General features: G+C 38.6%; 2 protein-coding genes across 12 annotated transcripts in view; both read right to left on the reverse strand.

Moving 5' to 3' along the window:
- kif1b (kinesin family member 1B) overlaps positions 1-16,536 on the reverse strand; it is a 53,758-nt gene extending 37,222 nt beyond the window's left edge. For 4 of the 11 annotated variants that reach the window (XM_024292428.2, XM_024292430.2, XM_024292426.2 and 1 more), the window contains exons 1-6: positions 16,246-16,535; positions 14,181-14,327; positions 1,338-1,414; positions 1,017-1,196; positions 780-848; positions 423-601 (exon numbers count right to left, since the gene is read on the reverse strand). In XM_024292428.2, the coding sequence (XP_024148196.1) occupies positions 423-601; positions 780-848; positions 1,017-1,196; positions 1,338-1,414; positions 14,181-14,286 (611 nt within the window). In that variant the 5' untranslated portion in view covers positions 14,287-14,327; positions 16,246-16,535. Of the gene's footprint in view, positions 1-422; positions 602-779; positions 849-1,016; positions 1,197-1,337; positions 1,415-14,180; positions 14,328-16,245 lie in introns of all 11 variants that reach the window. The other 7 variants (XM_024292431.2, XM_024292429.2, XM_024292435.2 and 4 more) reach the window with 3 other exon arrangements.
- A 528-nt stretch (positions 16,537-17,064) lies between these two features.
- Positions 17,065-24,627, reverse strand: part of ube4b (ubiquitination factor E4B, UFD2 homolog (S. cerevisiae)) — a 17,670-nt gene continuing 10,107 nt past the window's right edge. Inside the window, exons 11-27 of the mRNA XM_024292440.2 lie at positions 23,591-23,647; positions 23,338-23,454; positions 23,037-23,135; positions 22,842-22,955; positions 22,516-22,714; positions 21,936-22,074; positions 21,757-21,856; positions 21,475-21,602; positions 21,243-21,341; positions 20,812-21,047; positions 20,594-20,720; positions 20,337-20,481; positions 19,988-20,122; positions 19,670-19,861; positions 19,406-19,580; positions 18,278-18,424; positions 17,065-17,996 (exon numbers count right to left, since the gene is read on the reverse strand). Of these exons, the coding sequence (XP_024148208.1) occupies positions 17,932-17,996; positions 18,278-18,424; positions 19,406-19,580; positions 19,670-19,861; positions 19,988-20,122; positions 20,337-20,481; positions 20,594-20,720; positions 20,812-21,047; positions 21,243-21,341; positions 21,475-21,602; positions 21,757-21,856; positions 21,936-22,074; positions 22,516-22,714; positions 22,842-22,955; positions 23,037-23,135; positions 23,338-23,454; positions 23,591-23,647 (2,274 nt within the window). The 3' untranslated portion in view covers positions 17,065-17,931. The remainder of the gene's footprint in view (positions 17,997-18,277; positions 18,425-19,405; positions 19,581-19,669; positions 19,862-19,987; positions 20,123-20,336; positions 20,482-20,593; positions 20,721-20,811; positions 21,048-21,242; positions 21,342-21,474; positions 21,603-21,756; positions 21,857-21,935; positions 22,075-22,515; positions 22,715-22,841; positions 22,956-23,036; positions 23,136-23,337; positions 23,455-23,590; positions 23,648-24,627) is intronic.

Genomic DNA, 24,627 nt, shown 5'->3' on the forward strand with positions numbered 1-24,627 from the left:
AACTACAGAAGGCGTACCACAGGAGGCATATGGGCTTTACTCTCAACATTCTCAAAATAAACCCATTGAGTCAGCACAGAAAGCAGAGTTCATTCCTCTTAACTGAAGCTCTCATATCACACATATATATAAATATATACACATATTTATCACAGGAATTAAACCATATACAGCAATTGTATTGGGAACTACAAATAATGTGTATGCAATTCAATAAAGAAAATATGTTTTCCAAAATATTGTGCTTAAGAATGCAAATTACAGAAAGTACTGGATTTCTAAATGTATTTAGATTGTATTTTGTACGTGTTTTCTTAATCTTTAACAACAGAGGACTTGAATTATAACCTTTGAGTATCTCAAACCACTGTTACATATTTCCCTCTTTACCATAACCTTAGCAACGTTCAAGTTTGACCTACCTGGCCTTGTTGCCAGCATCCATTAAGTCAGCAATGTCTGTGTAGGATGTGACGGCTAGCTTAGACAAATCCTCCACATACGGACCCAGCAGAGGATGCTCTCGCACTCTCAAGTTCCCTTTGTTTTTGGGATTGAGCAAGTCTCGGACCCTCTCACAGTAGATCTCCATGTAACTGACCTGGAATCACATTTCCAAAGTAACAGCGTGAGTTCAGATCCAAGACATCCCAGAAACTTAAGTCATTATGTATTCAAGGTCTGCCTTTCTAACGGATACGAGGCAGAGAAGGTAAGGGGGTGGCTCGCTGATTAAGTAGAGTCTAAAAATAAGGGAACAGGAGCGCTCCAAAACATACCTCTACTGAGTATGAGAGCTCCTCTTTGTTGCTGTCCTCATTGATTTTCTCAAATAGATCTTCACACAGCTGAGAAGCAAGAAAAAAAAGTTTTAGTTTGAATTAAAAAAAAGAGATTATCATTAAAACAAAGCCTCAAACAGATAATTTGTCACGTTAGCAATTCCACAGAAGCAAGTAGATTAATCTGCAGCCTCAAGACACGATCAGTTTGCTTTAATCCCAGGTTTTACTCACCATGGGAATGATTCCTTCTTGTCCCTCCTCCTGCTTGCCCATCATAGTGTAGGATTTGCCAGCTCCAGTCTGGCCATAAGCAAAGATGCAGACGTTATAGCCCTCAAAAGCATGCTCCAGCATCTCTTTGCCGATGTCATTGTATACTCTGTTTTGTGAAGCAAAGCAGGGATCTTCTGGCTGGAAGGCAAAAGGGAAAGACAACTCAAGTTATACATTTGTGTTAATTTACAGCTTTTTAAATGTTCAGATTAGTACATTGAAATAAGTCATCTGATGAACTATTCTGGAATGCAGAGCAACAAGATTGTTTGAACTCACTGTGGTGTGTGACCAGTAGGAGTAATCAAAACTGAAGGTCTTTGCTGGTTCCTTTGGGGCTTTGGGATTGAGGATCGCTGTGGAGAAGACAAACAAGTCGTTAGGAAATGTGCTCAAAATGAAAATCTACACCAGCTTTTTTAGTTTCATTCAACCAAATCAATCCAAGAACTTTGAACGGTATTTCCTCCACTCAGGCATATCAGAGTGAAAAAGAATTGGTGGCGAAACCTCTGTGGTGGTTGAAAACAGGGCAGATTATGACTTTGAACAGCTTATTAATAAGCAATAATTAATGTACATTCAAAAGGGATATTATAGAAAGACTGTTTGCAATATTAACCGCACATAAAGTTTGCTAAACCACTGAACCAGTTGAAGCCAACGTCTTCACTGAAACCAAACATACAAAGGCAACAGCAGCTTCCTCTATTAGCAGAAGGTACAAGCAGAAACCTCCTAATTGTGTCTGAACACCAAAATGGAAAAAGATTGATATTTTTGGAAAAATGTACAGATTAAGTGTCGAGATTTTCAAGTCTGACCGATGATCTGACAACAACAAATATACGTTTGCATAAGTGTGAAACAACAGATAAAAAAATAAATAAATAAAAAAAACCTCAATGCATTTGATTTAAGAAAAATCTAGTTTTTTAGTCATTTTCCAGAATAGCACTTGGCTTATGATTTGGTTCCTCTTTCTAAGAGTGATTTCACTGTCACATGAAATTGTGACACATTTAGAACCTCTGTGTGTGTATGTGCACTAGAAGACTAAACTGTCAAATTTGACTCACTTTAAGTAGAGTTTTATGCCTAATAAATCTGCAGACAATTCTACCTAACCATTCTGTGTGGTTACATTCATTTCCTAACAAGAAGGAATCTGCGCTTATGCTTGGCATGCCTCTCCCTTACACTGTATGGTACTGGTAGGATAGGTTTTTGTGAAAATACTTCTTGTAGAAGGTTTTCAAATACATTTTCTTAGGAGTTCTAATAACATTAAGAGCATAGTGTGAAAATCTAAAATAATATCCTAGCTGAAGGTTAAACAGCTCAGATTATCAAGAGAAACCAAAGACTGCATTTGGAATGAACTGTATTAGCATACATTAGGTGTTTAAGTCAATGTTGCCCTTTCAGTGCAGGCCACTAAACAGTAATTAGCTTTGTTTCATGTAAATGAAGTGCAAATGATGTGCTGCAAGAGCAGCCAAACGAAAGGCAGGTGCGTCTCTGTGACAAGAGACCACGCGAAAGCCGTTTGCATCAAGATGTCACCAGCAGAGTGCTCAGAGGATTCCACTGCACTAATCAATAATTCAGGAGCAGAGGAGAGACAGAGATTGCATATCGCCCTCCATGGGTCAAATCATGCTGACAGAAAAGCAACGAATGTCATCAGAAAGCAGCACGCTAACTGAATCATGCTAAATTTGTAATGACCAGAGCAAATGCTGTTAAGATTGAACAATCTTGCAGAATAAAAATTATTACAAACTTCAATCTTTAGATTAAGATGAACAGGAGCAGCTTCTATATTGACGCATGAAAAAGGATATAGCTAAACAGGTGGCTAAATAAAGCTTTTTTTCACCTCTGACCCAAGCACCTCTGAAGAGAAATTGAGACGGGGTACGAGGAGGGATTTAGGTTACCAGCATCCCCATTCCCCTTTCCTGGAACAATGTAAGGGCATCTTAATGGGGAATAAACTGTTTGCAGTTCAAGATGCTAAGAAGAAAGATGGTGAGACAACAGCACAACAACATCTGGACAGTGAAACATCCAAAACACACTACAAGTTTCATACTCATTTTTGTTGGGAAAAACAATTTTTTTTTTTTTTTCAACAAAATTTTTTTAAACTCCTCATTCCCCACACTTTCTATTGGTTTTAAAATACTCCTTATAGATTTAATCTAGATTAAAGACAGCAAATGAATGAAACCCAGACTTGAAATGGAAGACATTCTGCTGCCTCATGGACAACGTCATCAATCCATCTTTCTCAACCATGGTAACAGGTATAGGCCAGACTCTGGTTGCCATAACAACTTCAACTTGGCACAGAAGGGGAGGATGCGGCACACTGCGTTCTCTTTTTCTTTTTTTTTTCTCGTCTCAACTAATCCTCGTCACTGTTCTCAAAAATGATTGAGTCACTTGGAAAACAGATTTACAGACAACAGCAGTCAATAATCGCTTTTAGCTTGTACTGATTTGAGAACTCAAACACGAGCGCAGTCAGACTGAGAAATCAAAAACGTCTAATAGACATGGAAATGTCCACTGAAACTGTAAAAGTACAGGAAAATTATTACTCCTATAATTGAATACAGGTTATAACACTAATAGTACGTACATGGAAACTAATAAGAGCATCCTCTAGTGCTAAATTAAAATATGTCAGCAAGTCTACATGGAAGTTACCAAAAACTGAGGATTTTGCTTTGAACACATGAAGATTGTATGAAGGGAAACATAAATGCAATTTTTTTTTTACTAAATGTAGGTCAGTGATTACCAGGCCTTTCGCCAGACACACAAATCAGGAACTGAAACAGTTGGATTCAGCTGCTTAATATTATCTGTACCTGTTCCAACCAATATGGGCGTGATGGGATGCTTTCACTCCACAGGAGTTCTCCATTTCAACATGGGGTGAATAGCATTTAACTAACCACATCCTGTCATCTAAAGAACATCACCCAGCTGGTTATAGCTAGCAGACATTTTCTGCAACAGTGGGGCCTATAATCTGACCAGGAAAGCAAAAACACCCTTCCTTAATTAGGCTGTTAGGAGGTCTCCGAGCACCAGATGGGGACTAAAAGCAAGCTCCTTTCACTCGAGACCGAGAGAAAACTGAAATGGCTTTACACATTAATCTCACTTCCTTAATCACCTATGGAGCCGCTCATTTAAGATGGAAATGCTTTTTGACATGGATTTTTGACTCCTTGGAGTCAGGTTTTTGGCACCCACCAAGAAAACAAGGAGAGGATAAATAAAATTTAGAACCATGTGACAATAGTGCATCCACACTTCATTAAAAATTGTGTATTTGGTGTTTTTACCATGTTCTTGTGGTATTTTTCTCAAGACAAAGGACAAATAAAGAAAATTAGGTTTAAAATTAGATTTCAAAGTATTACTTTGTTCAATCATTATAAATCAGGAGCAGATGAAAAAGTGATGTTGAAAAAAAGCCAGTGGGTGTGATGTAGAAGCTACATTTGCTCCATGCTGATGTAGACAACTAGATCTATGTACATCTTGGTTTTCCATGTTTTTGCTGGATTCCGGCTCAAAAATGTCCAGCTGGATAACTCCAATATTCCTCAGCACTTTTGTTGCACCTGTAATGTTAGGTTGGGGTTGTGAGGGGCTGGAAGCTAGAGGGAGAGCGCATAAACAAATGGATGGCGGGATGTGGAGGTGGGCTTTCACTGAACCAACAGTCCTCCCCACAACTTAGAGGCAAATTTCTAATGAAATTCTGCCTCTCTTCAGAAAACCACACAGGTTTTTGGATTCTGCCTAAAAACGGCACAATTATAAGTGAAAGACAACAGGGACTGCTTTTAGATCAACACCTTTACAAGTGAGATGCTGCATAAGAAACAATTCTCCTACACTACAGCAAAGTGACTCCCTCACCAGTTATTACACTTCATTAGCAGCTCGAGAAAAGAACAGCCAGCTCAACCTTTTAAAAGCATTAACAGAATTGTGAAATGTATGTCATTGACCACCCTATTATGTTGATGACTGTAACAGTTCACTGTTGTATCTAAACAGAAGTGAACCTCCTGAGAAAGTGTTTGTGCATGAGTCGTACAGCCAAGGAGAACATGAAAAGACAGAACAAGCACAGCTACAGTCACCTGTCCAGTAGTTTAATCCTAACAGGAGGAGAAAAACTCTGTCTGGGCTGCATATTGAGATGGACAGAGATATGCTCCGAGGACTCTAGAGAGTTTTTTTGGCAGAGCCTGTGTGGTGGCTGGTTACCAGGGCGACAGCATAGGTGACAGAGTTATCACTGGATGCAGCTCAACACTGAGGGCTAAAAGTAGCGTCTACATACTGCTAAGCACATTTGAGAAATAGTCAAGCATGTTGGAGCTTTAACATCTCCAAAACAGAAACTGCCTTGATGAACTTGTTAACCTTTTGTGTGAGGTGAGAGAAATGGTGTATAAAATTCTATAAAATCGACACATTTAGCTGGAGATTATATATTAGTGTGTTCATTCGAGTACAAACTGCTCTCTTCCTGTTTTAGAGAGAAGAGGGAAAAAGTACAGGAAGACAATGGAACAAAACACTGAATGAAGGACTTTACAGCTCAAAACCAAGTCTGCACAAAACATTAGGTCATCTGTTATGACTAAGGCTTTCTGTCCAAAGTCCCTTTAAAACAGCCATCTTAAAAAAATGTAGACATTTTTGTTGACATTTGATTAAAATTGCACTTTAGTTTGTTTTGTCTGGTAATATTAAAAAAAAAAATGTAAAACAAAACACACAAAAAGAAAACTTGCATAAATCAAGCATAGTGATGCTGCTCCATTAGGTTAGAAAGCATGGGGGGAGAGGTCACTGACTGACTTGGTCTACACGCCAGCTGTTCCAGCTCTGTTCTACTGTCTATTTATACATCAGCAGATGGCAGCTAGTGCTTTGCATGCCGACAGACTGTCAGTGACAGGAAGGAATGGACAGATTTCAGCTGCCCAATCTTTCTGCTGTACTCTTAAGCCAAACCACACATTGCTCCGAACTCACAGGCACCGATACCCAACTAGGACCATGAGTGCTTTTGATATTAGCGGCTCAGCCAGAGTCCCTCCCAGAGCGCACACCAACAAACTAAAGAGAGGATTCTGGAAACCACCAGACAACATGCAAAGCCAGCAAAACTCCATTCAGAAGCTAAACAAATACAGAACTGCAACAAAGAGGAGGGGTATCAAACAGCCTCTTTTAGGCAGTGCCATGCTGGGGTTGAACGGGACTGCAAACAGAATTATATCATAAATAGTAATAAATTAATTATTTCAAATGCATTTCTTTGTGTAGTCCTGGGTATGAATATTCACAAACTATTATTTTTAGAGCTTTGATTCAAGATGCAATGCTTCACATAACTTAGGGCAGGTGCTTCCTCTTAGATCTGTTATTTTGCTCAGCACTTCCTGAATCACAAAAAGCCTCAAACAAAGTCAAGAAGCGTAAATTCCATCTGAGCGATTCCATTCTATGTGTTAGTAGAATACTGATTGTGTAGATCTGGTCAGTCTGACCAAATAGGATGTGTAAAAAGGATTACAAACAAACCTATTCTTCAACAGCTGATATTTACAGTTATTGGCAACAATTGCATTTCATCACAATTAAACATTTCACAAACAGAAATAAACTTTTTTTTTTATAATATTAATATTTTGTAGGAAACAAAAAACAAATGAAGGGTGAACTCGGACTGGAAAAGTTGTCAGTTTGGACCGAGTCTGCTTAATTTGGTTCAGATCGAGTCCTTGCGTTTGGTCTGTATTCAGAATACCGTCAACTGGACATGTGCCCACCATGTGACTAGAGATCTCTTCAGTCATTGATCGACTAATTACAAGAGGAAAGCAATCAGAGGCAGAAGTCCTAAGCTGTGCAATCCTCGTCAGGAAAGTTCACTTATTTAAGCTTTATATTTCCCCGACTAATTTTGAACATCTGTATCAACATCAGGAACAACACTTAGGCCGAATCCGAATTCTTCCCCAACCCCTCCGGCTTCTCCCTTCCCTCCAAATGAAGGGGCATTCGAAGGTTCAAAATAGGGTAGAGCGAAGCGATTGAGCTCTGTTTTCCTCTGCCGGTAGGGCGAACCGCGTCATACTGTGCAGCGGAGGAGAAGCGCTTTTCTTCATGTGGGTGTGCTCTGAAGCACAGACGTTTACATTTAAATGTAAGTAATAACTTGTTTTTTTAGAATGACTTTTTAAAGTAATAAAACCGATGTTGTGATGTGTTTTCCAAGCGCTGGAAGCGCTAATGTAGATGAACTGGAGAATATTGATGACATCATCGAGTGTTGACGAGTGTCATTGAGTGTTTGTGCCGTCCAAATGTGAAGACACTATTTTTCCATGAACTCTTCATTTGGAGGGCTAAATTTAGGGGTAGGGAGAAGCTGCAGGGGTAGGGAAAGAATTCGGATTCGGTCTTACTTTAGCCACAACAGAGCCATGCTGCAAGGCGATTACTGAGGAGACTTTGGCTATGAAGACACGCACACCGTTTCAGAAGAAATGTGTATCACGTTAAAAGTTCTTGAATGAGCCTGAATTCATTCAACCACATTACGATGCATCTCATTATTGATCCTCTACTCCGTTTACATCCCGTCATGCTCGGGTACGGTGGCCGTTTGGTTCCAATTGTTCAACTCTGATCACGGAGCCTATTCAGACTTGGGAAACTCCGACCAAACCGGAGCTCAGTCCGATTAAAAACTAACCAAGACCACCTCAAAACATGGGTCTGTGAGCAGTTCCTGGTCCCGGACCACGGTTCACTTATTTGTATTCAGACTGAAAATTTGTTTTGGATTATTGGGGGAAATAAACTCTGGTTTACTTTAAAAAAAGCCAAAGGTGCCTAGACTAAATACAATCCAAGACATAAAATATACAATAAAAAAAATATTTCATATACTACAAATGCCATTTCTGATTAATTTTTAAAGTAAGGAAGAACTTGCTCCATGTCTCTGCTTATGATGAGTCGTCCAGATTTGTCCCAAAACAGCAGATTATTATGAGGTTCAGGCAGAACAGCTGAGCTGGAAAAACAGAATAAACCAGGCCATGCAGAAAGACCAAAATAACAGTGGCCTTTGCATTCACTGCATACAACAAGCATCTATTGCACAGAGCAATGACCTGGATTTCTTCAACTACACTAGAATAAAAGCAAAAGTTTCTCTTTTAATGTTTTTAGTCTTTATGTAATCATAACATTATGAAACAAAGAGGAAATTGAATGATTTACTGAAAATGTCCTATGAATATTTTTTTTGTATCATTTCAATGCAGTTCAAATAATGAGGAGAGTCAGCAATGATTCATGTTCAAAATTATTTATAAGGACCAACACCCATCATCCAGAGCTTTCTCTGCCAGGAAAGCAAATGACTTCAGACTGTGTGTATGTGGGTATTCAATAGTATGTTTGCACCCTCAACTGATCTTCATTAGCAGCAGAGTATTTAGACAACAGCAGGAGATGGCTCTATTTGGTAGCTGCTGGCAATTGTGGTAGCCAATCTGATCCAAGACCCTCTGCTTTATTGAAATAATACTTTTCTGCAGTCATGCTGAGAAACACAAAAAAAGCATAATGCCCACCAACGAGCCGCCCGTGCCCAGACTACAAAGCAGTGAAGTTTGGATCTGAATGTAACCCTCAGTCTGTGAAAGGAAACCAGACAATGCAATCTGGAAAGAAAGCAGGATTGAAGGGAACAAAAAGAAATCTTAGCCTAAAATGTGGGAAAGTCCTGAAACTTCACCCACATTGGGCTCGGAACCAAGAGAGGGGCAAGAGGACCAAATGGGAAAAGTGAAAACAAACATGCACTCATCTGCTTTTTTGGCCCCTGCTTTCATCATTAGGGGATGAGGACAAAGAGCTACAGGCCCTTGTGAGCACAGCCACAAGACCAATGTGAGAAATCTGTTGGTTCTGGATGGAGAATGACGTGCTGGTAAATCACAAACAAAACAAGGACATTTTACCCTGAGACATTCCAAGCATAAATCTACACATCCATGTGATTATAACTTCCACGAATCAGTCAAACTCAAGCGAGTTACTGATACTCTCAACAGAAATCCTGTAAATACAGTACAGAGGTGAAGTTTATGAGATGACATTGCCGTTACACAACCATAAAGATCATAACAACAAGCCTAAACATACAGTTGGCGTAGCAAGAGATAATCTTTAGAGATAAGAACAAAGAGTGCTGCATGATGACTCGTTTTCATCACACAGCCCTCATGTCAACATCACTGACTCATTCTGCAGAATTTCAAGCCAAAAAACAGCTTAAAGGTAGAGAAAAGAGAGGGATTCTTCACACATTCCATTGATAAAAATGTTTATCTAAAACATATATTAGTTCTATGTATGCATATATATGCATGCACATTTAACTGAATCTCATCCTCCCTCACTGTGACGCTGCTTCATGTTTCATACACGTGAACAGTGCTCAGGCACGACTTTTTCTCCAGCTGCTGCCATGGCTGCATTCACAGTCAGCTACCCTGATAAGTCCTAGTTAATCAAAAACCTTCATTTAGATTCTACTGGGGCCATTCAACAGCTAAAAAATGGAAAACATAAAAAGAGAAAGTAATTGATTATGGTGCTGAATTAAAAAAAAAAGAGAGAGATGCCTGACTGTTAAGACAACACATTTTTAAGTTAGGTTATTGGGAAGCAAAAATTATCATCCATGTTCTGTTTTTATCATTTATCAAAATGTTTTCTATGAACTGTGTGACCAAGTTCATAAGATCATTTAACAATCTGCACTTTGACGGCTTAAAGACCAACTCAGATGAAATTTGTGTTTTTGATGTGTTTTAAAATCTTCTTGTGGTATTTTGCTTTTGATTTATTATAAAATAAAGAAATTTGAGCATAAAAATTGCATTTCTGAGTATTTCTTTATTAAAACCATTTTGAACTAGGAGCAGATGAAGAAATGGCATTTGAAAAAGCTTATAGCTGTGACGTAGAAGCTCCAATCAGAAGCTCCCTGCTCCATTCCAGTCGATGCATCCACTTGTAGACGACTGGATCTGTGTAGGTCTTGGTTTTTAGCATCACCGCTGGGTTCTCGCTCAAACTGTACAGCTAGATATTGCTTGCCATTTTGTTGCACCGGTAATGTTAGGTTGAGTTGTGAGGGGGTGTAAGCTAGCAGGAAATACAGAGTGGGGGAGGGCTTTCTTTGCAGGAACAATCCCATCCACAACTCCAAGACGAATTTCTGAACTACTGCTGTTCTGCTGAAACTATGTTCTAGAAAACTGCACCTTTTTTGTTACATTTTGTCTAAAAACAGCCAAATCATAATGAAAAGACCACTTGGAACGCTTTGAAAATAGATCTAAAGATGATTGTCATCAACTAGATAACAGGTGACAAGTGACACAAGAGAAAAACATGGTGAGAGGCTATAGTCACAAAATATCAAGGTTTGTGATCAATTACAAAACATGTATTATGACCAAGCTGTAAGAATGGACAGTATTAGCCATTTACTGATGTGCCAATCATTTTCAAATACATTATTTGACAAATATTAGTAATCATCTATATTCATACCTTTGTTTTAATCTATTTAAGATGTAAGTTATTTCAAAATAAAAAAAAAACATTTAAAAATGTCACTTTGTAGTTCACCAAAAATACAACATTATCACAAATTAAAACAAGATAACTATTGATTTCTAAATAAACTAAATATCAAACCATTCAATTTTTTATTCCGTTCATCTTTAAAACATCACAACAATGTTTCAAGATAAAATATAAATCACAGGAAGATGTAAAAAACTGGGTGAGCACTACAAAAACACATGCTGCCTCTTGACCCAGCAAAACCCGATAAAGCCTTTTTCATTAGACCTATCTGGAACGTGGGAGTGTGATCCCTAAGTAGTGCATGAGTGGCTCCAGAACAATCCGAGCTAGAGTTGATGAGGAATGTGACATCCTGACGGGTGTGCGTATTCTCACAAGGGTCAGAGGGATTACAGAGACAAGGCGTGGCAATCTCCAACAACCCAGTGGATTATTAGTCTTAACCGGGTCAATCTTTCCTGCATACGTATGGCTGAGCCACTGGATGACCATTCCTCACACCATGAGGACCATTTTTCCTCACTTGTGGGTTTGTAGAATACATTCATACAGAATGGGTTCATTATTAGAGGTGGTGATGGCCTCCTCTCATGTGCAGCTGAAGTGCATGAAGTGAGGCAGTTTATCCCTCTAGGATTTCTGTAAGGTCAACACCCACTTGGCACTTAACGAAAGGCCACTCAATAACAGGAGTAGAACTGAAAGGTGAAGGTCTAATTGATGCATTTGTTCAATATCGTTTTTAGTTTACCAAATCACATAGCTCACCTAGTATGAAGATAAATCCATGTATAAAAATTTTAAGGAAAATAACTCCATATGTAGAAGCTAACAAGCTACTAAATGAAAAACCTTATCTTGAAACCTGAGTATGTTTCCTACAAACACTGTAATCCTCAATAAAGCAGGTTCATGGTTTTCAGCTTGGGGTTAAAAGAGTTTGCATCAGTGACTGTAAGGAGCATAACATAGAAGTTACATAATAGGAGAGACGGCAGAAGAAGAGATCAGAGCCGAATGTGCTGCAGCTCCTCAACATTTGAAACACTTCCATGAATTAGCGCAAATGGCCATTGAATTTCTTCTTCGTAATTATATTAGCTCTGGGACATTTAGGAGCTTCCACTGAAAAAGGCCTTTTCTTTTTTTTTCCAGACTGCCTGCAAGGACCATGCACAGAGGATAATCAATTTTCCGTTCCTCTACCGGCACCCTCTCTTAGCTCCCCCCATGAGCATAGAGAAAAGACTGGAATGGAGTGGGGGAGCCGGCGCATCCTGTTCTTACACCCAAGCTCTGTCTTTCTCTGTTCTAGTGACACATGCAAACAAACAGACACATATGCCCCTCAGTGAGTTACAATAGGGGAGGGGGTGTCATGGCCTCTCACACATTTCTGTCCAACACATACGAGCTGACCAAGCAACTTCATAAAACAAACCGTCTGTCTCGGACAGCATGGGTTCATTTAAATCAATACAGCGCCCCTAAAGCAGGAAAAAATATGAGTTTGTTGTCTCTTTAAACTGATTATTTAAAAAGTTAAAAAGGTAACATCCTCTTTGGGATAAATGCATATATTTTAGTTTATTTTCTTTGACAGCTTAAACTGAAAATACACAAGTATGAGAAACACAAAGCAGATCTGTAAAATAACATTTAAATTTCAGACAAACTTTGATTGATGTGCATTTTTAGAAGTCTTTTATAGTTTTATGACGCATTTTACACTTTATGACAGCCTAATATTAGTCTTGTTTTTGTTTATTATAGGATTGCATGAAGAGTTAGATGAAAGAATTTGTTTTATAATCATGTATTCAGTGTGTTTACCAGTAAAAATGAAAAAAAACATAATTTCCAAGTGCATTATATAAACTGGAATGAAACTGAAAATTGAAGTTTGATCCAATTAATCCAAAAGTTGTGCCTGTGAAAATTTCTGGAATTAAAAAAGAATGTGTGTAACATTACACCAACAAAACCTTTCTAAATGAAAGAGAAATACTTTGAACAATTTGTATAATTTCAAAGTGCAGATAAACTAATTATCATGACCATCCAACCAAACATAGTGAGATGTGTCTCCCAGTCTCCTAAGCAAACTGTTGCTTCAAAATACACACTAGCAACCAGCTGGCTGACCTTGGTAACTATGACAGACGGAAGGCATCATAAAACTCCCATTTACGAGGGGGTCACATTTTCCCACCGCATGTCAAATAACACACACTACAGCTTAAACACATACATGTTTAAGCTACAAAGCACAGCTCAACCTCTCAGCATCCTAATAAGACAGCATTGTCAGCATACCATCTGCAATGAAGTCCTGATGAAGAGGAAGAGTATGGCCGTCTGCCAGGCTGCCTTTCTGCTCTGCAATCTGCCTTTGAGAAAGGAGGTGCTGCTCCTCTCCCATGCTGACTAACCCCCCACATAAAAAAAACACCCAAAATGTGCCACAAACCACAGGCACGGTGGGGTGACTTTGACATAATAAGGATATGGAGCAAATGTAGTGGGGATTTAGCAATGTTACAGTCTCAGAGATAAAGAACAAGTCAGCCACATCTACTGGGGAGCTTATGGAAGATTCACATAGGTTTAGCCTGATGAGGCAGAGAAGACAGAGTCAAGACTTCAGGAAAGTCATGAAGCCTGTTGACAGATTGCGTTTGTGCTCCATTTCTCTACCTATAAAGCAGCGATGTGTGATGAGGTGGCTGACGCTTCGCAATCTGATGACTCACATTCACAAGAAGGTGGACTGAATCAGAAATAAATAAATAAATAAATACCAGATCACATTCAGCTCTCCTACTCCTGGGAGGCAATGTTTTTTTTCATCTTAACCTTTATTTATCCTGTTGGTAGCTTCAAATGTAAAAACGTGTTGGGCTAAAATACCCCCCAAAAATAAAAAACACAATTAAGTAGCTATTTTTTTTCTTAAAAAACAGCAATGAAATAAAAAGGAGTAGTGACTGATGTGAATAATTAACCTCTGCCAAGAAAGTTTTATTTGCCTATAATAAGATGCAAAACACTTAGTGATAACACAGTCATAAACTATAAGAAATAAAGAATACTACACTAAAGGATGCTCTGTGATGAAGCCTGGAAGAGCTGGCACAGGATAAGCTGTGCAGAGACGGGTGGATCTCCAAGCATGGACCAAAGAAGCATACAGACCCCTTCTGAAGAAGAATTTCACTCTGTAAGCCCGTTATTCTCATTCAGGCAGTTTGTTCGCAAACCTTAAACTATTCAGTTTGCTCAATCTGCCGTACTTGGTGCACTGAACCTTCTTTAGTACACTGATCTGAATAAATTCAAGACGTGGTTTTTGCTTCGTGTGGATGCTGTCGTGTGTGCCAACGGGATACTTACTTGTAGTGTTGCCTTGCATTTGTATGATACATTTTGAATCTTTACTTGTCTCCCTGGAGTTAAAGGGCCGAACTCGGACAGCGACTTTTACAGACGCCCCAGACATGTTTTTCAGTTTGGGATCGTCTTCCTGTATGTAAATCCTTCCTAATGGAGCACAAATGTAAAAAAAAGAAAAGATTTGTTAGATAAAATGTCACCACAGAATGAGCTTTGCAGAACGACAACAGATAATACTTTAAAATTATAGAAAATTGTGTTTTTAATATGTTTTTGTAACTTTTTTTTGATGGAGGACATATATAAAGAAAATTACACTTAAATTGAATTTCTGAGTATTTTTTACTCATTTAAATCATTGTGAATCTGGACCAAATGCAAAAATGCAGCAGGAAAAAGCTCGTCAGAGTGACTAACTACAGCAAATTAAAAGCCCTTTGCTCCGCAGACAAATTGCAGACAAATAGATCCATTGTTTTCCTCGTTTGAGCTAGTATCTGGATCAAAACTATACGGCTGGATAGCTCCAATATTGCTCGCCAATTTTATTTAATCGGTAATGTTAGGATAGGGTGTGAGGGGCTGCAAGCTAGCAGGAGAGCACGTAAACAAATGGATGATGGGAGAGGGGCGGAGTTACCACACCAACAGTCCCGCCCACAACTTAGAGACAAATTTTTAATTAACTACTCCCATTCTGTAAAAACTATGTTGTAGAAAACAACACTATTTTTTGTCTAGAAATTGCATAATTAATCATTAAAAGACTTAAGAATTAAAAGATTTAAAATAGATCAAAATATGATTGGAGTGGAACTTAAAACAGAGATGCTCATGGGGCCCTTTTTGCAAATCCAATCAAGTCTTGATTCTTAAAACTTTAAGTCAAAATTAACATCTAACGTCACAAATTATTGCAAAACGTTTTTTTTTTCTTCATTGTGGGAACACAAAAACAGACAGTTGGTGTTGCCACATTCCATGAGCAAAAGCTTTTATTTTTTAGACCTGACAGTATATCCTGGAGCTAAAATAAATAAATAAAAATAAATATGATTTATAAGTCAGAAACCTCTAAACAAGTGTAATGACTTAAATGTGACACATTTCAAGTAAAAGTTTCCATCATTACAGTTTAGCATAACATTTGACATAAACAAATATGGCCGACTTTTATTTTAAAAAGCAGCCCCCCAAAATATGCACTGCATTCTATTAAACCCCTAAAGTGAATGTTTAAGCCACATTTAAAAACACAATACTTTTGTATCACACAGCTTATAGTTCTTTAAAAATGAAGCTACTTTTCTCTACAGTTAGTGTCTTTTAAGCCATACTTCCTGCAGTCTCAGCCAGTGACTACATAGCTTAAATATCCTATGTTTTTCCACGTCCTTGCTTGCAGTCAGCCATCCTAAGGGAAGCATACGCCCATGAAATTCTATCTAGCCTTTTCAGTGTGAGCTATAGAGATACCGAGCAGGGGGGCATGTTACCTCCATCTCCTTCTGCTATTCCACAGTAGAAATAAAAAAAATAATCTTAAACTGAAATTGAGAAAACTGATAATTAAATTCTCCGATGCTCGGAAGTGGGCTAATCCTCTGCTTCGTGTTGTGGAATCGCGCAGGGAGGAGTTAACATGTTTCTATTATTATCAGGACGAACAGTTTGTTCATATTTATCCGTTACAAGATGCTTCATATCAAAATCTATTTGATGTTAAATCGCATAAGTACAATTTAAAATAGAATTTGTTGAAAGCTAGCGTTCACACACGAACGCTTGACGTCTTTAGCTTCTTTAACAGACTTGAGGTTAAACTAACCTCCAGAATGTTAACAGCTATCGAGTCTAAATGTATGCCTAAAAACAAAATATATTATTAAAATTTGCGCATTAAATTGTTAGCTAGACCACAGCGAAGTCTCAAACATGTACGAAAAAAAGAGCGTATTCAGAAATTTCCGGTGATAAGTAAGGGCATTACAAATGTGTCTTTAACAAAAATTACATTTTTAAATGTAAAAATGTAATATACGTGCATTTTTCCGGTCACACTTACCTTTTAAGATTCGCTAGCAGGACAGCACCGGACAGCGGAAAGAACGGTTAGCCCGCGGGCGTCAGTAGGAGCTGTTTTTTATTCAGAATCTACGCACACGTATACTGCTGCAAAGTCCATTTTTGTAAAAACTAGCCATTATAGCGACATTTGTCGCAGGAAGGTTTGTAAAATTACACGACAACCCTTCTTTTTTCTTATTCCTCCCTTGCAAAAGAAAGCGAACGCCTTATCCGAACACAGGCGAAAATGGAAATCGATGAATCGCCTTGATTTACCGAAGACATTACGTCAACTCCCTCTCAGCGTGATGACGGACGGGAAGATGAGCCAATCACTGGACAGATTCTGTTGACGAATGCGTCTTCCAGCCAATCCGAGCTACGGATTTAGGAAAAGGGAGTGGGGTGTCTCTGTTTTCCTGCTGTGACGCCACACTGCAGGATTTCTACCCACTTCTCCACGCACTGATGTCGCCGCATCACCAGAGATTAACACTAACAGCGCCGTCTCGCGAGAAATTGAAGATAAAACAGGTCAATGCCTTACTAAAAATTACATTTTCAGTATAATTTTAAAACTTGACGTGTGTACCGTACTGCAAAGGGATAACAGTAGAAGCCTACCAAACTTGGTCACAAGCAGTCTGCTTTTCTTCTACGAGGATACACTAAAAATGAGTATCATACTAAAAATGACAGTTTAAACGGCGAAATTAATCAAAAATGTACATTTTAACCACAAGTTAAATGACTGTATATTTAGGGAAAAATATTCAACTTCATAAAGAGTGATTGAGGAACACACACTGACATTGTATGAACTGTCCATCATTTATTACAATTCAAAATCCTAAATTGCAAAACAGGTATGTAGCTGAAGGAAATAATTTACTGTAAAGTTAAGGGCAGCAAGGTCAGGTCAGGTACAGAGCCATTTAGGCTTAAATCAGCTGAGATAACATGTGCTCCCACAACGTCCCATGATCCCTTGCACACCCTCTTCAGATTGAACATCCACATGGGAAACAAGTTTGACATATGCGATCACCATGAAGGTTGGAAAGCCACTGCTCAACACTTTTCTGCACCGAAGGTCAGCTAAAGTTTTATGTTAATTCACATTAATGTGTAATCCATCTTTACTCATAGCTGTTCACTTCGTAAGAGTAAGCGTGCACAAATTCTGGCACACCAGCATGTTTAATGTTTAGTGAAGTCCATTACCACAACCTGGATAAAGCAACAATCAGACTATAGATGGTTCCAAATCATGTTTTTCTACTTTCCCTCAAATAAGTCTGTAATAAAGCAAAAAAAAAAAAAAAATCTGTAACAAAACAAAAAATAAACGAAGATTTGTGACTGTGTGATTCTGTAAAACCATTGGTGTTGAAAACATTTTGCAGCATTTTATTGCATTAACCAACTATTGTTAAATATGTGTATTGTGATTTATGTACACAAACTCATGAGGAAAACAATTAAAAGTCTTATCTTTATTATATTTTGCTTTAAGAACCATCACAATGGTTTGAAATAAAAAGAAAAAATGCACAAAAAAAAAGAAAAGAAAAGAAAATCGGGTCTCCTTTTTAATACCCCATTCAAATGTTATCATTCGTAGGAGTGACACTGAATTTAGGCGATTTGGACAGATCCCTTCTCGATAGCCGTCTGACAGTCCTTAGAGGGGCCGTCTGCTCTGTTTTTCTTTCATCCAGGCATTGATCCTTTCCTTTAGTTCAGGCACTGTGGATTAAACAAGAGTCGGTATCAAACCAATGCTTGCAGTTAAGGAAGAACTAACTGATTTGAATTTAAAATACAAATCTGCAGCAATTAATTAAGGTGACTAAAAAAAGAAAAAAATGTTTTTTAGAGTTTAACTTTGACAGAAAATTTCAGACATGATTTTGGATTAAACTCAATTAATTCTGGTTAACTGGGACTCTGTGACTACAAAATAAAAAAAGGCATATCAAACAATTTCTTTGGTCTTAAGAGGTTAAGAGTCATAATGAGGAGGCTACCTGACTCCAGCATGCTTTCTGTGAGTGGCTGCCTGTTGAAAGGGTCAGTCGGGGAATTGAGCAGGTGGCGCAAGATGATGGATCTGTCCATGATATTTCCCGAGGGCAGCATCACAGGGTCAGTCATCAGAGTGTCCATCAGAGGGTCTGTAGCAAGACACATTCATCAGAGAAAAACTAAATAATTCAAAGACAAAGCCTCTTTTTCTAATAGATTTTCTGGGAATACAACCATTAGTTTTATTTCTAATTTACTCAATATTCCCCCCACAAGGCAACTGTGTGGTATTGAATATGCTGGATCTAATGCCATAGAGGAGCACATGAATCTAAATCTCCCTTTAGCGTAGGCTACTATTTAAACCACCAACACATTAAAAAATGATAAGTTTTTTAATTCAAATGGGAAAATTGGAAAAAAAATATTAAAGCAATCCGATAAAAAAACATAATCCTGCCTGTTAATGTGAATTCATTCAACATGCAGCTGGTAAATATGATAGTATAAGGCAATATTATGAGCGTACTTCTCAAAACACAAACAGCTAGAAAAATCCAGGAGAATTTAAAAAAGCTTTGATGAAGTACCCTCTATATTGAAATGTCAGTAGGCCGTTAAAGGGATGCCTGGACATTACAAAAATAAAACCTGGCATGTCAGATTGTGACCACATGGACAGCTGATACAGCAGCCTCCAGCATGGCACACTCCCATAAACTGTGGTAGGCTGCACAGCATATCTGGGAATCAAAGGAGGTATGTCCACCACATTCTCTTTCTCGATTTTATTAAGTCTGTCGTCAGAAGATAGCCTTGGCTTAAGCCGTCTGTATAATCCGTTTGAGCTGCAAAAAATGTGAGGAATACTCTGATGATCCTGACTTCCCCGAGGACACATGTTGAGAAACTACTGTGGACTTACCCAAAAACTGAAATACAACAATAGCTTTAAATCGTTATATATTTTTGCAGTTTTTAATATACTTTATTTGCAGTAGAACCAAAGCAGACATTACTAGAATTTATAAACATTTGTAAAAATAAGTGCACCCAAATAAGAAAAAAGCTTAATGGACTTTAACTCAGTGGCATTAGCTGTGCTTTGCAGGAATAAAACAAGGACAAACCTTTAAACTCATCAGGCGCATCACTGTAGTCCATTTCAGATTGGGAGTTCTTGGCAACTATCTCCTCTACCTTCTCTGCTAGCAGCTTGAATTTTTCAATGGCGATAGAGGACTTGATTCCAGCCTTCCTCATCTTTGAGATCACCTCTTCAAAGAGCTCACGGCTGTATGACCGCTGTAGAGAGATGAAGAGTAAAAGATTTAATCATTTAACTTGCACACAGCCAAAACAAAATATGCTACTTGAGAGAGACATCTGCCAACCTGGTCGTCTGCGATTGCTTTCGCAAAGCGGGCGCAGTCTAACTGCAGGTAGATGTCTGTCAGCTGGTCTAGAAGCTTCTTGGGCTCAAAGCCATACTTCTCAGGGTTCTCCACCTTAAGGTCCCGGCACTTAGGCCCACAGAGCTGCTGAAGGTTAAAGTTCAGCATAGCAGCTAACCGAGGCCCCAACTCCTGTGTGTTAGAGGCAGAACTATTCAGAATACTTGCTTGTCTACATGAGGCAGATGATAGTTTTTTCGAGTAACCAGAGCATGGAATTCAAATGACAGGGTGTGTAGTGGAAACGGTGACACTCACAGGTCTGAGGAAAGGCTTTTGAACCTGCTTCGTGAGGATGTGGAACATTTCAACCGTTTCTGTAGCCAGGGCCAGATAAGAGCGAGACACCCGCTCATCCTGAGTCAGCTGGGACTGGCGGCTCTGCTGCTGCTCCTGAAAGTTTCCACACGACAACAATGTCCTTATAGCTGACAAAAACATCTTAAAAAGAAATGCCACTGCAGAAACGGACTAAAATCCAGAGAACCTTAACTTCACAAAGTGTCTCATTTACAACATCACGGCAGTGGAATATTTATTGACCTAATTCTCACATTTATTGAGGTTCTTTCATTGCATCTAAATTTAAGTAAAAGAAAAGACTGACCCTAGGCAGCTGCTCCCACTGCTCCTTATTCTTCATCTCCTCTTGGACCTCATGAATTCGCTTCAGGGATTCCAGGCTCTCGTCTAGCAAGAAGGTGGTGTCATTAATTAGCATGTTGATGTAGCGCACAAACTGCTTGCCAGAGCTGCGGGGAGGGGACACAAAACAAAACAAAGAATTAGCCACGGATTTACACATATATGTATATACTCCTACAAAACTGTAATACATTTTTGCATCATTGATATAAAACTCACTTGAACTCCTCCATGAAGGTTCCATGGTGGGCAATGTTCTGCCAGAGACTCTTGAAGATAGTACTGATATGGTATCGTATAGTGAACTTGTCATAGAACTCGCTTGTAGCACCAGTGTGCTCAACATCTAAAAATCAATGAATTACAAAAGTCAAAAAGTGCCACTTTAATACTTCTAACATAGTGCTTTTAAAGTGCTCAATGAATATAAAACCCACCAGTGTAAAACTTCATGAGAGCAGGAACCAGCTGTTTGATAGACAAGGGATGGTTTTCCATCATTTCAGAGAATCGCTGAGTACGAGGCTGCACAGCAGGGTTTGTCACGAAGAGCACCTCCACCAACTTGGCGATAAGGTATGGGTTCCTGATGTAGTTCTGACTGCAGATGAACACCACCAGAAATGTGACGATGTCCTGGATACATGGCTCATATAAAACCTGGGGCGCGTACCTGGTAGAGAGGGGGTGGTGAGGAAGAGGAAAAATGAAACAACCAGGAAGTAGACAGTTTTATTTACTTATAAATGTAACTTTAGTTTCTAATTTCTTTGTATGAAGCCCCTTTTTCTCATAAAAAAAACAGAAGACAGCTTTCTCAAAAATGGAATCAATGCAAGTGCATCATAAAATAGGAGGAACAACTCACTGCACAACGAAAAGCAGAAATTCTGCCACATCTTCGATGTAAAACTCAGGTAGAGCAGCAAAGCTTTTGGGAATCTCGGGATTCAGCGGCAGGCTAACACTAAAAAAAAGAAGAAAAAAGATTCTTAATCAAGCTAAAATAAAGAACACAAAACTGAAGTGACATTGATTACGAGTACAGCATTACGACAGCAAACAGTGACATGATGTTTGTCAGCATTGCCATGACTCACTTGGGGTAGGCAGGGTCTACCATATGAAGGATGAGCTGAATGACTGTGCTATAAAACTGCAGACATCTGCGGAGCAGGTTCTCATCCAAAAGGCCCACGTCAGCACAAGCTTTGGCTCTGACCAGTTTCTAAGGACAGAGGGACAAACAGGGACCACAGCTCTATAAAAATGCATCATCACTAATCAACATTTTTAGCCAAAATGTTAAGTAAACTAAAATAAGAATAGGTAGCAGTGGAATTACTCAAAATCAAAGAAATGTGTGGGAATTCATTCGTTACCTTAAGCTGAGCCTTGCATCGTTTGAGCATCTCTCTGTGCCGATTGGCCAGAGGAGAATCTTTCCATTGATTTTCACTGTTTTTGAGCTCTTCTACAGTCCTAATATGTTGAGAGAATAATTATATTAATAGACAAAAAGCTGTGTGTATTCATTGAATGTCTGTGTGAAAGGAAGTACCTGTTGAGTTCACGGATGGCACGCAATCTGCGTATGTAGCGCCGGCAGCAGGGCAGGATAGATAAATGATGAGCGTGAAGTGTCAGGAAGAAGCACTCAGTTGGGAACTTTGGATCTGGGAACTTGATAGGATCTTCATCTGTTTGAAATCACAGGTGAAATGCAATGGTCAAAACAGCAGTGTTTTTTAAACGTAATGCTTGAGTTTTATAGAGTCACAGCTTTAAAAAAAAAAAAAAAAACAATATTCATAGATTTTAGTCGCAGGCGTACAAGATATTGTTGCCATTAAGAAAGTGGAGCAGAAACAATAGTCACAACAAATAGATACAGGATAATACAGTACAATAATCATTTATTCAAAAGTAGTGGAAGACATAAATGATTGAGTTAGTCCAAATTAGCAGATAGACTAAGTAGGGATTTGTGGGAGTAAAATGTGTAAATTTATTAGAGCAGGAAGCCAGGACTTTGCTGTCAACACTATTTATTAAAACTGCAACCATTTCCCTTTTTTGTATACATATAATTTTTCTTTTTCCAGTTTTTGAGAATTTTGTTTTCAAACGATTCAACTTACGCAGTTCAGCCAGCCAGCTTTTGAGCTCCTCCATGGTGGCTTTGAGACGAGTCTCTTTCACACTGACAGCGAGGCGACACCGCGGATGGAAAATGTAGTTGGGGTCCACCGTCTCCAGCTTAATCTTCATGCTAAGCTGTTGTAGCACCCATAGAACGTTAAGCATGAAGCCATCTGTCGACACCAGCTTGTCATCAGTCTGGAACAGGGAGAACACTGGCTCAGAAAAGAACTTCTTCATTTTTAAATGTTATTTTATGTGACATTTATAATAATGTGGCAACTAGACTTTGAAAGATGTAGAATGAGAGAGTTGGGATGAATACCTGCATCTGAGCTTTCTTCACATTGTTGTTGACTAAAGCTGCCATGTAATTAAGAGCTAACTCTCGTGTTTCACCGTTAAGAAGGATGTTGTGGAGAATTTTAAACATGTCACCCTGAAAAAGAAGAAACAGTTTTAAAGTCTGATCTGTTCTATAGTGGAAGGCAAAAATATGTTTTCGTAAAAAGAAACTCACCCTTGCTGATTCAAGGTAGTGCTGTAATGACTGACTGACAACTCGAGTGTTCTCCATGGTGATGGCAGGGCCAGAGAAATACTTGTCAGCTACCTTGGCCTGAACAACAATTAGATAAACATTTTTCCCTTCAGTTTCCACAAATATGTTAGAATTGTATACACATATGGGTTTATTTGATCACAATTAAAAAAAAAAAAAGATACATTTTCAAAGAAAGTTTTTAAAATCTTTTTTCAAGCCAAATAGTTTTTCTCTATTTGGCTTTACAAATAGAGAAATGGAACACAAATTTACTTACATCATCCTCTGCAAACACAGAGAGGCTAAAGAATGCTCCCAGGTAGGACAGTTTCTGGATCTCTCTACCACAGCCAGGGCTCAGAGGTTTCAGACACCAAAGTGGCAGGGAGGTAACCTGCAAGGTAAAAGTCAAACTAATGTGCTTTGCAAAGAATCCTCCGCTGGGGGTGGGATTTATAATGAGGAAAATGTATCCACAGAGCCAAAGCAAGTTAGCATCATGATGTAGCTTTTTTAGGTCAATAACTCACCAAACTGCACACAGGATGGCACTTCCCAAACTTAATTTCACAAAGTTCAGACAATGCCTGCAAAGAAAAAAAAAAACATTGAAATACTCAGTTTTATAAAGTTACTTAATGGAGACCTTTCCAAAAACATATTGATCAGATTGTTTAAAACTTGCAAACAGTTTTCTTTTTCTGCACATCCTCCACATCCATCAGCCATAAACATCTATTACTTTAGCTCATTGAAAAGAAGATCACACACTTGAGCATTTCTTTTTGGTGCAGTTTTATAATAATAAAAAAATGCCAATAAATTTGACACCGGAATTGTTTTGGTTTTGCTTTTACATACTGAACTATCTGGAGTGAACAAAGGAGCAAACCAGACAAAACCACTTGGTAAAAATTTCCTGGTTCCAATAGCTTTTCACTCAGGAGTAATATTACCTCAAACACGTTTTAGTCAGGAAGGAAAAAAAGTAAAAAGAAGAAAATCTGCTAGTCCTCTGACAATCACGTACTAATCAACTCTAACACGCCCTGAATACACTACATTTAAGGAGAAGAACTTTAATGATACTTTCCCTGTAACCTATCTCCCCCTTCATCTGTAACACATTATGTTCTTCAGAATTCTTCCAGTGTTTGTGGAAGAAATGTCCTCCTCTGCAGTCAACAGAGCATTTAGAGGAAGGTGAACCAAGATTACCATTGTCTAGAAACCAGGGTTTACGCATTTGATTCTGCAGAGTTCACATAAGCTTTCTGTTTGGAGTGAGTGTTGATGTGGATCAAACCTGCCAGTGCAAATCCATTCTTAGAGTGGAATCTTGGCCAAAACGTTGTATTACATTTTACTTTAAATCTCACAGCTACTCATATGCTATCTCATATCAAGATTTTTTTTAAAGAAAGCTTATGTGAAGACTACTCTAAAACTTCATTCTCAAAAAGTACATTAACAGTTTGTTGTCTGTCCAAACAGCTAAGTTGCACTTTGGTGATATTAACATCTCCAGAGAACTTCTTGACTTACACTGCTGAGATAGTGGAACGTT

This window comes from Oryzias melastigma, linkage group LG7 (genome assembly GCF_002922805.2).
Source record: "Oryzias melastigma strain HK-1 linkage group LG7, ASM292280v2, whole genome shotgun sequence".
NCBI lineage: Eukaryota > Metazoa > Chordata > Actinopteri > Beloniformes > Adrianichthyidae > Oryzias > Oryzias melastigma.